The sequence below is a fragment of the Aplysia californica genome, unplaced genomic scaffold (genome assembly GCF_000002075.1).
Source record: "Aplysia californica isolate F4 #8 unplaced genomic scaffold, AplCal3.0 scaffold00777, whole genome shotgun sequence".
In the NCBI taxonomy this organism is placed as follows: domain Eukaryota; kingdom Metazoa; phylum Mollusca; class Gastropoda; order Aplysiida; family Aplysiidae; genus Aplysia; species Aplysia californica.
Window position 1 is genome coordinate 74,707 of NW_004798047.1, and position 16,222 is coordinate 90,928.

A 16,222-nucleotide genomic window follows, 5' to 3' on the forward strand; every position below is an offset into this window, starting at 1 on the left:
GCTGAAGGCTAATGTGCTAATGCACCCTCACAAGCTACCCCAGAATTCCAGAATGCACAGGTATGTACCGTCAAACCTCGTTATATCGCCCCCTGTTATACTGCCAGGTTTTGCCTTTGTACCAAAAGGGGTGCAAATATAACCAACTCCATCACACTGCCATCAGTCTTTATTTATTAACTAATATAAATTTGCTCCACCATACTGCCAGCAAAATGATCACCAGAGGTACACACGGCGCACTCTACCCACTGGTTGGCTACTTGATGATCTTCCTCCCATAAGAAAGACATAGAGATAAGAGAGAAGACTCTTGGCTCTGAATGCATGTACACTCATGTATATCTCCACCAACAAAAAGACACTTTTCAAACTCGGATTACACAGTAGAATCATGTTCCTTGACGTTGGGCAGGCAGGACTATACAACAGAGGAACCGTCAGCCCTGCTGTTCTGCCAACTTTATGCTCGTCCCAAGGAAGGCAGTATAACGAGGTTGGACTGTATTACAGTTGAACACAGATAGCTCAAACTCACAGAGGAATTGGCAACACGTTTAACACATTCGTTATTTGAGTAGACAACAATGAGAAATAAGAGAAATCTTGATGAAAATAAAGTGAAATAACTATGACAGTATGTGAGTATGTTTTGCTTTTTCATCCTCTGTTGCCATTAAGCGTCGAGGGGAGATGCAATTTTCTCTGGTAGGCCAGCTCCGCAGCTCTTTCAGTTGTGATGTTATGTTTTCCTAGAGTTTCCTTGACACCCTCGATCTACCTTTTGCGTGGTCTTCCTTTTCCTTTAAAGCCTGAGGGTTTGGTGTTGTAGGCTCTCGAGTCTGGCTAGTCAGGTGACATGCGTTACAGTTACAGGTGGCCATACCATTTTATCCAGTCTTTCTATGTACATGTAACGCAGGCAGGACTCGGTGCTGAAAGCTGCTCTTCTTCATTTCTCTGCTAGTCTCATCTAGTGATGTTAAGGGTTTTGCTGAGACTTTTCATTTCGCATGCGGTGCTTTTGCTTTATGGGGTTTTGCCTAAAGTCCAGGTCTGGCACTGATAACATAATGTTGGTACGAATATTGAGGTGATAAGCTGTCTCTTTGTGTCCGTGGAGATGTTTGGATGAGATAGGAGGGGTGCGAGCTGGTAGGTGACAGCGTTGGCTTTTTGAGTTCGCATTTCTATTTCTCTGTCCATCATCTATGGACCCGTTTTCAGAAAAAGTGCTGCCAAGATATTTAAACTCCTTCACCTGTTTCAGTTGTTTACTATTGACATGGATGTTCAGGGAACTATGGTTTCGGCTCACTTTCATAACTTCTGTCTTTGATGTGCTTATTTTCATGTTGACTTTCTCACAGCTGTTGTTGAGTTCGGTAGTGTGATTTTGGAGGCTTTGTTGGTCATGATGAATAAGACATTGGTCGTCAGTGAACAGAAATTCATTTAGGTTTTCTGGGCTTTGATTTGCGTCTTGCGTTATTGTGTCCATATATATTATAAACAGGAGGGGAGATAGAACACATCCCTGTCGTACTCCAGATCTTACTTTGAACCAGTCTGTATTGCCTTCCTTCGTTCTTACTGAGCTTCTGCTGTCGGTATATATATAGAGCTCTGACATTATCTAACATTTGTCCTATGAGGCCATACTTTTCGAGTGTCTTCCAGAGTGTGCATGGTTTACTCTGTCAAAAGCCTTCTCCTGGTCTATTAAAACGAAGTTGGATTCTTTGTTATTTTCGTTTGTTTTCTCGCATATGACAGTATAAATTAGTAAAATCTAAAAGAGTCAAGATAAAACTCGGCTTCATGAAAAGTATCCGCTATCAATAAATGGATGGATAGTGAGCGCTATTTGCTTGTTTGGTACAGTGGAACTCGGATTCAACGAGATGAGATATATTCCCCAATTTTTTTCTTCTTTAAAATCAATTTTAGAAACCTGGATTCAACGAGCACTTAAATCAGCGAGCTCAGATTCGACGAGGTCGCTTCCAGGATGAACAGCCCCCGCAGACGTGGCTTCGCTCATTTTTCTCCCAGAACGAACTTGATCTATTCCCGGAAACCATCCATTGCACCTGCATCGTGTACCATTATTCACTTAGCTGACTGCGTGTGACCGATCAGCGGCCTTTTTTCATACCAGCACATGCGTTGTTGGCACGCGCACGTGTCTACTCTATCATGTGTCGGGGTAGGATAGGCGGCCTGCACACGTATGACTGTGTGCATGTCGGGGAGGGGGGGGGGGGGCACCGGCTGTCCGGGTGTTAAACGTCGCAGATCAAACGTGTCACAGTCTTTTTCCCCCCCTCGTCAACTGATCATTACATGTATCACAATGATAACTTAAGCTAGTCTTGACGTAGATCTACGCAATGAATTGTGCGCTGGTCTATGGAATCAAAAGTTTCCGTATTTTAGGCTCTCTACACAGCAACGCAACTTTTTGGTAAACAATCGAGATGACACAGGCGTGCATTGAACAAATCGGTCTTTTTTTTTACACAGCTCATAGTATGCAGGCATTTCAGATTCTACTTGTGACTTCTCTTTATACATTACTTGCTCAGTGCCTGTAATTATCAACACAAAACCTTGTGATTGCTATAACGAACACTCGGATTCAACGAGATTTTAGGTCAGGCCCGGCGACCTCGTTGAAACCGAGTTCCACTGTATCAAAGTCAAAGGAAGAGAGTGATGATCGTGAGCCTTAGATTTACATCTAATAATCTTACTTAACCCTATCCGTACGTCTTGGGGTAATTTTGTACCCCTTGAGTTCTATTCTTCACATTTTAGAATACTTCTAGTACGAAAATCTCTGAAACTTTCGGTATTTCTCAAAAAATCATTTTGACAGACTGCTATGCAAAGCGTACGGATCGGATTAATGAGTAAATTTCCTCTTTGGAAAGTGGTGGCACAGAGTTCCCCACATCGGATGGATATGATAGCGAAACACGACTTACTGATAGAGTTAAACAACAAAATTATTATTGCTCATAAGTCCGATCACAATCATGATGGTGTAACCTACACTGATCAGAGCAAGCCAACCATCCCTTTTTTGTAATAATGTAATCACTTCCAGATCCATACCTATATGTTCAAACAACCACAAACGTGCACACAAACATACAGTCAAACCTCATTGTACTGCCGCCGCCCCCTCCATTATACTTATACATACAGCCACTGTAGGAAAAGGAACACATAGTATTTATTGTGCCTTTGGCTTTGCACTGCCACCCCCCCAACTGTCTTGAGTTGTACAGTCTCTATTAAACTAATGTAAAATTGCCCCGCTGTAGCCTCAGCGAATTCATAACCAGAGGTAGGCCTAAATAGTAGGCCTACTCACTCACAGCGCACGGCACCCATAGAGTGGCTGCTTGATAATCTCTTTCCCCACACACGTCTCTGCCAGCTCCGACTATTTCTAGCACTTATCAATCTTCACCTGATTTGCATTGATTTTGAAAATGATATTTTTTTTAGGGCTCATGGCAATTTTTAAAAAAAAGTTGGAATTAAATTTTAAAGTCCCGTGGAGAAACTTCAAGGGAACTGCACTACCTCAGCCTGCTGGCAAATTATCTGGCATCGCCAGGTACCAGCCTAATGACCTAAATAAATTTTAAAAGGCAGGCGCGAGCACCCGTACCACTTCATGCTCGACCCAAGGTTGTCAGTATATAATGAGGTTTGCTTGTAATAGTAATTCATACACAAAACCGCTCAATGCAGCGCTACACTTGTTTCGATTGCACCCAGATTTGGAAAATTCTAGAGCCTTACACTTACAACTTGCACACATTACAGGTAATTTGTTACTGTTATGACGATGATGCGTCTCAAGTCAAAACCACCATCATTTCTCAACTGAAAGAGATGCTGATGAGCTGTATAAAACACCCTTTTTTAAAAACATTATAATAACTTTCTTATCTCAAACCAGGGTCATGACGATGTAACCAACACTGGGCTAAGCAGGCCACCCACCCCTCTTGTGTAGTCACTTCCCAACCCATAAGGCCTACCTTCACATTCAAACACACCCACATATAATACATGTATATATATATATATATACACACACAAGCTACAAACACAATTCACATACCTTGCAGCACTACACCGTCTGTCTTTGATCATACCCAGCACCCACCCTCACATAATAACTACAGTATAATCCGCTTATATATATCGACTGGCTGTGTGAAATGGATTTGATGTTGATATAAATAAAAAATGTCGATAAATGAAAACATAGAGCCAAAGAGGACAAGGGGCTCTCGTGGCCTAGAGGTTAAGGTGTTGGCCTCTCATTCAAAGGTCCCGGGTTCGAATCCGGGTAGCGACCAAAAAATGTTCTTCTCTAATCTAAAATTGTCTCCTTTCACCTCCTTCCCTGCTCTCTAGCAATGTTCTGTTGTCTGCTTTCATTTCCACTTTCTGCCCCCACCCCCTCACCTCCTTTGCCCCCTCTTCTGGGCTCCTGACTCTTTCTGCAGCCTTTCTACTGCTACTCCTTGGCTCCTCCTTACTGCTGTCTTTCTGGTAGGAAAGATTTACACCTAGCCTTCTCGGACAAGGGCGAAAAATCTCGGAGGGCCCGTGTGCAAGTTGCGTACGTTAAAGATCCCTTGGTGGTCTAAAATCGATAAGAGTAAGCTTCGGCCGCCACCCGGGCAAAATTCAAAATTTCCTACCAACTGAAAATATTAGGTGTGTCCCGCGCGCTCATATGACCTTATGCAGTTGCGAGCGCCGTAAAACACTTTACGAAAACAAAAAACAAACAAGAGGACAAAACAAGGGGAGATCAGCGGTAAAAGACAACATTACCTTTTTAAGCTGGTTGCCTCCCTTGATTCTTGAAACTAACAAGAAGCAGAGCGGGGAGGGGGTAGTTATTTTTATACGGTACCATAGACCGAGGAGCATGAGGCGCCCACTACACACAAGCGCAAATTTTGTTGTAGGTTCCTTATAAGGCCTGTTTATGGACGCTTGCTGAGGAAAATGGAGCCGGAAAGGCGAGGCACTGACTCACTGACCGTGGCACTTGCCAGCGACAGACTGAGAATGGGATGGGGAAGGGGAGTGAGCGATCAGGAGAGGGGGTAGGGAAGTGATGCCCAGCGTGCAAGACGCTCACATCTGTGAGGCACTGTACTGTGTTGGAGACTACACTGTGTAAGCCCTACATGACCTACTAAAGCCTAGCAGTCTGTCGATATAGGCTACTTGGCGGGTAGGCGGACTTAATGAAGAACTAACGCGTTGACCGTTAGCGTGGCTTTTTCCCCCCGTTTATGTTCACGTGGGCTTCACCAGGTACCCAGGAAGATATTGAAGGAAAAATTTCGTAATTTTGGAAAATATGTCGATATATAAAAAAATCAAAATGTCGATAAAAGTGGATTATACCGTAAATTGAAATTGAAGGAAGATCTAGCACTTTAGCACACCACAGGTAATGTGAAATAATAATATTGATGTGTCTCAATACTACTAGCAGCAGTGTGTGTATCACTCTGTGATGGGGCAAGCCTGGTGGGCCCCTATGTAACCTGATACATACTCTCGATCAACATGGTTGTGTTGTTTTGCTTAATGCTCTCAGGACAATTTGAATTTAAGACAATTGTGAGGAAAAATTTTGATCTGTTTTTTCGAGGTGAGCTGTTCAACATCGGTGTTGGAGAAAACCTTGTTATTAATATTCATATAAACAAAATATAGTGGTTCAGTCAGGGAATGACAAAATTAAAATTGTATGAGCTACTCGTGATTTGGAATTTTCCGTGTTCATGTAATTTGTGCCTGACAGTTATTTCAAAGACAACACAATAAAGGATATTTGTTCTATGGTTAACAATATATTCTTTTTAAATAACATGAGGAAAAACAGTTCAAGTAGTCAAGTACATTAAAACAATAATAATTTAAAGATACATGTCTACCTAAACTGAATGATAACAATGGACACAAAAGTAAAACCAGAGGAGGGAGACCCTCTATCTTTCAGCACCACAAAGAAACAACTCAAAACCATTGAAAACAGATAACTTTATTATATCAAACATATTTCATTCTGACCCATATGAAATGTATGTTATGTACGTGTTCAATGCTGATATTGCCCTCCCAAAACATCAAACCGAAACTGGAAGGTATCCTGCATACCAACAACTGTATCAGTATTCGTTATTCATGTACATTGATGTGTAGTATTTAGAATCCTTCCTGAGTACCCAATTTCACAAAAATATTTCCACTTTCAGAGAAAAATAGACATGTGAAATTCTAATTTTAAACATACAAAAATATATCTGAATAAAATAAAGCCAAAGCATGCCACAAGTATTTTGTTCTGTCTTCAGTTTTCCAGTAAAAATTTATGGGCACTTCTCCAAACAGTCATATGCTGCAAAATAGGCTACTTTTGGCAAAAGCTTTTTTTTCGCACAAAAAACATAGCTAAGAAAATAAATTTTGAAGGCACAAGTATTTGTGAAACGAATTTACAGTGTGTAAAGCTTTCCATCATCTTCACAGTACTAAGCTACTGATGCAAGCAGTTCCGATTCACACTAACAGCAAAAATATCTGTACATGTTAAAATTTTATATGATGAAGTTGTGGTGAACAATGCAGAAAGGTAACTCATTGCCTTTTTGATTAGATGTTTACAATACAGACAGACGACTGTTTCACTGGGAACAAGACTTTACTCACAAGACAAGAGACTACATATATAGAAGAGTATAAGCAACAAAATGAAAATCAAATGAGAGTAAAATCTTGATACGAGCCGTTTCGTGTATGCTCCATTTGTTTGACTCCAAACAGTCGATTAGGCATAATAGAAAAAGAAGAGAGGAAGTATAAATCCCAGTTAGACGTGCTGTTGACAGATATTAGAAATAAAGAGTAACCAGTGAAAGGAAAACAATATAATACAATTAATAGTCTACACTTAATTAAAGAGAACATAAAAAAACAGTGCATCTGCACCCATTCTACACATATAAATTAATTTACACCCATTCATCAGCACACAATTTTTTCACGGAAACCCCATCACACATTATTGCGCCATTGACAGATTATTAATCAGAACTAAAGCAGCAGCCTATTTATATATATAAGGATTCCTCGTTCACTTTCTTCTAAACACGTAAAGGTATACAATTACAAGCCTCTATATTACTCTTAACGTTAAAGTCATGTAAAATAATAATAATAATAATAATAAATGACATTTAATATTTATATTGCGCTCAACCTCAGAGACTGACTCATACCACCCGTCTATACTATAATAATAATCTTCTCCACTCTCACAAAAATAAAATTGACACCAAAAAAAAAACCCCACCCAAAAGCAGGGAAAGTCGATTATCAAAAGCTTTTCCAGAATAGAAAGATGGGTCAAAAGCTTGGGGAGACCCATAAATGGTTTGATCAAAATAAACAACTTCCCATGTTTATGTTTCAGACAGTAAAATCTAGTCCACGATCTGGAGTTCGATCTGGAGTTCGAACTCACAGAATATGACACTGTCAAATTGGTGAGGAAATTCAACCAATCTTAAAAGTTGGATGCGTGTCTACCAACATATGAAACTCACTACGTTTGAGAAATGCTTGTAATCATAGCAGAAGAGCTCACAAAAAATTGTTTGTTTTAGTTTTACAATAGGTTTTACGGCGCTCGCAACTGCATAAGCCACAAAAAATTATGCAAAAATATGACAGTGGGCATGTTGCGACAAGACTGTATAGATTGACAGACTTGACCACTATAAGCCACTAAATGAATGTCACTTTCCTAGTAATGTTAATGAAAGTAAGCAATGCTATCGGAATGTTAAACAGTTTGCACACATAGCAGCATGAACATCGGAAAATCCACACGAATGGCATGTCTACTGATATAAGCAGTCAACTTGTACTGAATTCACAAAGCTTTGCAAGGAAACATAGAAGTTGCTAGGTCATTAAATCAATTATAACGTTTTCAAATTATATTTACTCCTACAAAATGAGCATGTTCTATCGGAATGGCTTCAAAAATAAAATCCTAAAAATTTATACACTGTTGTGCATTTTGAGAATTGAACATTTCTGAAAATGCAAATTGAAATTTTTAAAAAGGGTTTTCTTTATCAAATTCTCAAAGGAAAATATGAAATTAGGCCTATTTATAGAAGAAAGAAAAAAGTCATACATATCAGAGAACATGTAAAGGGTTACTTTAAATAAAAACCTCATTCAAAAATATCCTTCAGCTTACTCTTACAGACAAGACTTGCCCTAGAATTTTTGGGTTCAGGCTGGCATTGAATCATGTTGTAAAACAGTCTAGTTAAGAACAAAGGTCAATAAAACTTATATCATATCAGCAAAGTAAAGACATCTTTTATAACCTTTTTTGCAGGGATTACTAATACTACTAGCTTTCTGGTCAGATGAAATTTGCAATTACACGTTACCAACTTTCTACACCCCTCAAGTCGGGTGTCTGGTCTACACACCCGTAAACTAGCACTGCAGTAACGATGAGAATAAAAGTAATACAAATATGCAAGTGTGGCAACAGGCTCAACAAAGGGGTAATTCCAAGATTATTTGTCTTTGTATTGAAATCATTCCAACAGTATTTATTTGCGCAAACCTGAAACTAGCGTTTATGATCTGTCTATTTATGATCAGAGAAATTGTGCATACTTTTGTCAGCTGTTTAAGGCAAACTTTCTTGCGGAGAGCCATAGGCCTATAGATATGTTATTCATTTATATTTAATGTTTACAACAATTTTTAACAGAAGAGAAATCAAACCGTTTAACTATGCAAAATCAAACATATGACCATTCAGGTGCCATACAAATAGGTTCAATCTTATTGTCGTACATGACATATCACACTTCAAGTCTTTTGAAACCAATACTGAGATACCTCGAGGACAAAAACTTTGAAAATCATTCAAACTCATTTTCTGTTAAATATTATACATTTACAGCGTAAAACAGCCCATTTTTTCACTTTCTATTGGCCAAATCATGAGCAGGATAACATAGATGCTTCAAATGGCCTCATGCAAGTCTAGGGTCGGACAGGATTTCAAAATACGAGAAAAAGATTTTTAAAATTATATATCAAATGAAGTATTAAAAAAAGAAATAAGACTATATTATGTTTGAGTTATGAAACAGAACTCCGAAATCATAACTTTCAAAGAGAAGTAAACAAATACTAAGCACTGCAATCCGAGGTAGAATAGAAAATAATCAATTATTTGTTTCACAACAAGGAAAAAAGTCTGCACATTTCTTTTAAAAGTTGAGGGAGCACTCGGACAAGTTAAGACATCAAGTCCTCCGAGAGACAATCTTCCATCATTTCATTTTGTCCCCATAGTAACATAAGTAAATAAACACTCATATTGAGCAGAACTTGTGTCTTTACAACTGATAGCCTCTGATAACCAACACTTCCTTTCTAATTGAAAACTAATTTAAAATTGAAAGTATCCGTACTTTAAAATGTTCGCATGCCTAATCCTCTGAAGATAAAATACATTGATATTACAATATATTTATTTCAAGGAACATGTTTCTAAATCTTCAAATGAAATTGACAAAATCACTGGTGAAGTAAAGATCCAAAACATTTTATACTGGTCGATTGATTTCAGATGGCACTTAGATTTAAATGTCACAAAATATATATTTTCATCCCATTTCAAAAACTTGTGAGAGACAGTGTTGTAATATATAGTATTGATAAACTTTTCAAAAGTCCAAATCAGTGAACACTAAGGCACTCCAGATAAAGTCCTTTTAAAAAACAAAAGATCTGCTACACGCCTGCCCAATGCTTGAGGCACTTACAAGGAAATACTGGCCTAACACTAGACAGGGAGACCCAAAACTCTACGGGGGCCTGGAGGATCTAGAGCAAACAGCAGCCTTCGCACTAGAGACTGGGATGTCCATTTAGAGATGAACAAGAAGGAGAAGGAGGAGAAGGAGAAGGAGAAGAAGAACAAGAAGAAAAGCAAAAAAAAAGAGCAATTACAGTTACAGACCAGAACAATCACTTGGGCCACCAGTCTCAATCTTTTCCACAAGGAAAAAAGCCACATTTTTCCAGTTAGTAACATATGAATACATGTAATATCATTTACAGTTACAAGTTTAGTAAATTTTACTAAATCTAAAATCACAGGTAGGCACAAAGCTGCTACATCAGAATAGGAGTTCAGATATCCAGTGTTGCCCTTGTTGAACTTAATCAGAACACATAATACATCAAGTGCAAGTGAGTCCATTCTGTTTTTGAATAAAAAACAAAAAACGATGAAACTCTTTGGTCGTTTTCCCGCAGGAGGAGAGAACACAATGTGAGTGATAGATTTTCACTTCTGCACCCACTTTTACCGGTAAAAAACCAAATGACCCAGCCACAGAGAAGACAAAGCAACATTGTACATCCACTTCAACCAAACATATAAGGTATCAGCAATGCCGTCCCAAGGCATAGCAACGTATCTCAATCTCGCACAATTGAAGGGTTTTATTTTGGTTTTGTCAGTGTATTACACTAGCCTTACCAATAGTCTTCTTGTGTCAAAGGTAGGATGATGTATCTACATCCAAAATAGTAATTTTCAAAATGATAAAGCTACAAAAGTGACTGATCTCAATCCATTTATTGATGGCAGAGTGAACATTTCCACACTATCATGTTGAGAAACATTCATAACAAAAGGCTTTTTGCATTCTAAAAATCAAAACGTTTTCATTAACGTCACTCTGCCTTTGGACGGCAGAGCAATAAGTGAGAGAGTCGAGAGACAAAAACCACACACATATGTATTTAAAAGCATATTGCTAGAAAATATATATCTTTAACAACATAGCAACACTCAACAGAAAAATTCACAGCGAAAGCAAATCATAAGGGTCACAACACAAGAACAAGGAAGGCCCTTCAAAGTGACAAAGCAGAGAAAATTAAACAGTCTATTCCAGTGTGGCAATCCACAAATCAGCAAAACTGAACTAAAAACACCCTATCTTTTGTATTTTATGTCTGCTACAGAACCTCTTCATCCCTCACTACAGCAAGACCCAGTCTCCGTTCGAGAACCCCCCCCCCCCCCTCCCCACACACACACACACACAAACTTCACGCTGTGACATGTAACTATAGGATTACAATTACAACTATCCACCATAGCACAGCTCTACTTCGCTCCATGCTGCACAGAACACTTATCGAAAAAAACCAAAAAACAACCCATCAGAGCACAAAATAGGAGAATGTGGAATAAAACTTTTAACATCCACCAATAACACACAAAGGCTTGAATGAATATTCTGCCGTAAGCTGACAAAATGCCTTTTTTTCTTTTGGTGCCAAAAATTTGTATTTGCTAAATCGAAAGCCTGATCAGCAACCCTACTTGTGTGCAAAAATCAAAGTGAAATCGTGACTAATTTTTGAATAAATTAGAACTCAAATTTCGGAAGCATTCCATTTCTCAATGATTACGCTGACAAAAAACCTCTTTTTCTCATTACTGTTGTGAATGAAAAAGGCGTTACGTCAGCTTATGGCAGTATTGTACCTGATCTCACTCTCTGGACAATTCAAGTTTACCTTTTTGATAAAAAACTGGATTCATTACTCTTCTATGATAGAAGTAAAAATGAATTTTACAGAGCGTGGAAGTAGTCTATAGCCCAGAAAGCATATATATGCATTCAGTACAAGAGTTTTATTATACTACCAAAAAAAAATTTATATATAAAATTATATACGCATGAAAAGGAACATTTTCAAAGAAGTATAAACACACAACTGAATAAATATAATGATAATAAGAAAAGAAGATTTCAAATCTCCGTGTATTAATTTCTTCAGGTGACACTCAATCTGATCTATGTCAATCCCAAAATAGCTTCATGAGCAAAACTTCCAAAGGAAAGAATGTGGAGCAGACTTTTCTTCCTAAAAGCTCAAGCTCTGGTTTTTCTTTAGTGCACAGCAAAAAGCAACTATATCTAACAAATGAAGTTTTTTTCCACATCATTTCAAAACTTAGTTCACATTCAAGTAAAATGGAACACCCCCCCCCCCAATACCTTCCTGCTTGCATGAACCCCTTCTCTAGGTCTGCTTAGATTGTAAAAGTGAACAGTGCCATGCACGCAACAGAATTATTCAAGGCACAGTTAGTCATTTTCTCTAGTGTTCAAACAGAGATAACTCAAACTAATCTTGTTCCCAATCTTTCGCCAGTGATGACCCCATTGTATTTCCCGCCTTACTGCTATAAATAAGCAAGATATGAGCATTTTAATCAATGACGTTAGTTCAGTTCAATACTAAATCTCCTTTTCCACATTTCCTTTTTACACAGCATATGAGGTTAATACCACGCAACACTGAAGGGGTTTACGGAGCCATCTATGAACGATGGAGCGAAGAAGCAAACAAACCAAAAAGGAAACTCAAACACACACATCCCACATGATCTTGGACCACAGAAGCTGAGTGTATATCATCCACCACAGCATCAGAGTAGAGTTTATAAATGTAGGAATCCAGCCCTGATCTGATTTGAAATATTATATTATATGCCAGGCATCATGGTAAAATCAGGCGCTCGTTAAACGAAATCGAAAATAACGGCATTTACTGCCAGTATGAACAATTTTATCAATTTTTTTTCTTCGGTTCATTACCTTATATGTCCATTTAAAAACACATTTTTGTTTGGATTTTACAGAAAAAACGTTGACTAAAGGCACCAAAAAATATGTAAATTTTCAGTTTCCAAGGACACTCAAGCTATTGAAATCACCTAACTTTGGCGACCATTTTCTCGCTAACTTTACCTCTGAAACCAGGCGAGCCCACCTTGATCAATTGCAAATATCTCGACTTCTATTCAAGATTGATGGGTATTTTTTTCATCAAAAGATAGACAAATAAACAAGCTTAAAGATGATTTCAATAACCCCACCTGCCTAAAGATTGACAAGTGCCTGATTCCACCTTGTCGCGACACATACGATATAAATTCTAATGGACACACATACATGTGCTATAACCACCTACAACACACACACACACACCGACACTGACACACGCACAGATTTGTCATCCAGTCATAACCAATCAACAACCCATTCAGACAGCCAGTGACTTGAAGCACAACATACACCTTGAATCTCTTTGACCAATGTAATTTATAACAGTCTGTACAATATGCTGCGGCTCCTGTCTTAATCTACGCAGGCACTGAAGCATTTGATCACTGCATCTCTGGAGAGGGGAGAAAAAAAGAAAACAAATAATTTCAATGAGCTTACTAGCTGCAAGCTCACATTCTACTTGATGAAATCAGAGGTAAAGCTCAAACCATTTTCTAAAATTCTTACACAGTAATGAAATCAAACCAATGTCCATGCTAAGATAAAGCAAATTTCAACATATATATAGGCTACATGTGTAGTCTCCTTCCTCATCTATTTAGATGCAAATCAAACTTTTCCCCTTGATAGTGTTACTTCACATTTTGAAAGATTCATTTTGATGAGACATGTAGCCTACATAGCTGGTGAATGAAACAGACAAGGCTTCATTTCTACTTCTTTTCTAAGTGTAAGCTCATCATCATCATCATCAAGGGCTAGATTTGAACAAACATCAACAATCAAAGTTCGCAATACATTTCAATTCTCAAAAGCTCTAAAACAAAAAACCCTACATTAACCTGGTCTTTTCTCAGCACCCATCTGTTAAGGTTTTCAGAGTAAGTTACTGTAGGTTTACTCCTGCTTTGTTTGCCTTCTATTTGTCCAGTAAGAGTAAGGCGTTCAAGGCCTTATAACAGAGGTGCTAACTGGATTTTTTTTATTTTTATCCTCAACTTTCCAAACCCCAAGGAATCATGTATGCACAGGGATTCAGAACTTATAGATCATACTGACAAATACATCTTATACCAAGAGTATTTTTATATAAAGTGCAATAAAACATGCAAAAAAAGTTTTAAAAACATTTGAACTTGCTCTAACGACCACCTGTCCAAGACAACCACCTGTCCAAGACAACCACCTGTCCAAACAATCAATTCCCCACCTCCAGCTTAAGTTCCTTCTCTATCAAAATGACACTGCCCAAGAGGACCACCTGTCTACGATGAACACTTTTCTCCTTGACAATAGGTGGCAGTCTTGGATAAGTTCAACGGTATAAACAAAATGCCTAAGCAAGAGTATATTATTTACAAAATCCCAAACAATCTCAGAAATCAGAACGTCCCGATTTATCTGGACAATCAGCATTTTTGTTTCTAAGTAATTTAGTAAGCTACACTTTCTTTTCCAGCACTCTTACACAGTAGTTTCACTTTCTCCCATTGTCCCCTTCATTAGAGCACTGTTCCCTTAGGCATGATCCTTTTTTCTATGGAATATTCAAACCCATGACCATCTCTCTACTTCAATGTCCACACACGTTCTACAACATCAAACTAAATAAATACAACAGACAAACATACTTCCCCCCACCCCACACACTACAGACATGATGAGTATAAATCTGCGAGAATGAGTCTCTGAGTGAGCAACATAACTGGCATTAATCTACACACAAGCCATCCATCAGAAAGAAAAAACATCAGCTGTTCACCTACACTTTTCTCCTTCACCCACGACACTTGCAACAAATGAATTTTATCCACGCGTATTTTTAGTTTTACTTTTAGTAAGAGTTTTACGGCACTTGCTACACAAATAGTTTATATACGTGCCAAAGAGTAGAAGTGTAACCAGAGAGAGAGTAACGTACAAAGAAAATAAGGAGGGGAGAAAAGGACAATACACATAATCATAGGAAAGAAGGAGTGAACCACACCAGAGCACCTACCAAAACCCACCATAGGTATTTACAGGAACTTTTCAATTTTCAACTTCGTGTACAAAAATACCTTCCGATGAGAACCCCAGCCCTGTTTTCCTATAAAAATTCTTCTCCACCTTGCTATATATATATATATATATATATATATATAACACATTTTTAGCTGCCGTCACCCTATCGTCAGTCCTTTGTACTGAGGCCAGTCCACACAGTCCAACAACAGTGTCTCTATCATTAACCCCAAAAACTTCAGAAGGATTATCTTGAACAATGTGTCAATGGAAGTTCAGAATTTTCCCACCTTGTCCAAGACAATTAGCTGCTACATCCAATATACCCTAGGAACATGCAATAATACACAAGCGCCCCCCTCCAACCAGGTGAACACAAGACTTACCTGGCAAAAGGTATGTAGGAGATAGAGTACCAGGTCATTGCCAAAAACTGAATGATAACGCACACAATAGTCAGGGGAGCATTCTTGATCTGCATCAAAAGCATAGCAAAATAAAGTTTGGTGATCAAGTGATACAGAATGCAATTGAAAATTTTATATGTATCAAGAAAAACAATTAACAACAAAACAACAAACAACAACAACAAAACAAACATAAAAAAATGACTGCTACTTTACATTACAAACTTATATATCATCAGAGACTTAAAAATAACAAATTAAATATATGAACAAAATACACTGTACCACTAACTTAAGTATTGTTATGATTTGATTCTATCAAGGGGAACAATTTGGAAGGTAACACAGCACAAAAGAGAGCAGAAACTTGTATTTAAAGTTTCAGTAAGAGTTTTATTGCCTTGCAAAACAATAAGGTCATATAAACGCCGAATATTAGAGGCATTATAAAAGAGTAACAAACACAATAAGGAGGAGAGATAAGGAATATAGATGTTTGATGGGAAATAAGGAGCAAACCACACCACAGCACCTGCTAACCACCTACACAGAAATTTGAAACATTTCAAGCCTAAAGAATAAAAGTGGAGCCATGAGCTAAACCTCTGAATAAATACTCAAAGAAGCAAAATATAAAAACACACTTACCGCTATAGCACAAACTAACGTGAGGATGAACATGACCTGTAGAAAAATAAAACATCAGACACTTGTGTCATACAGCTTGATCAGATGGTAAAATTAAGACAGAAGTATTTCTTTCCGCGAAAATATCAGACCAAAGACAACAATGGTACAATCTTTTCCCTCACTGTACTGTTTTTTTAAAGAGTG

General features: G+C 38.0%; 1 protein-coding gene across 1 annotated transcript in view; it reads right to left on the minus strand.

Moving 5' to 3' along the window:
* Nucleotides 1-13,007: 13,007 nt before the first annotated feature.
* Nucleotides 13,008-16,222, minus strand: part of LOC101849652 (vesicle transport protein SFT2B) — a 14,545-nt gene continuing 11,330 nt past the window's right edge. Inside the window, exons 5-7 of the mRNA XM_005109426.3 lie at nt 16,037-16,072; nt 15,368-15,456; nt 13,008-13,368 (exon numbers count right to left, since the gene is read on the minus strand). Of these exons, the coding sequence (XP_005109483.1) occupies nt 13,329-13,368; nt 15,368-15,456; nt 16,037-16,072 (165 nt within the window). The 3' untranslated portion in view covers nt 13,008-13,328. The remainder of the gene's footprint in view (nt 13,369-15,367; nt 15,457-16,036; nt 16,073-16,222) is intronic.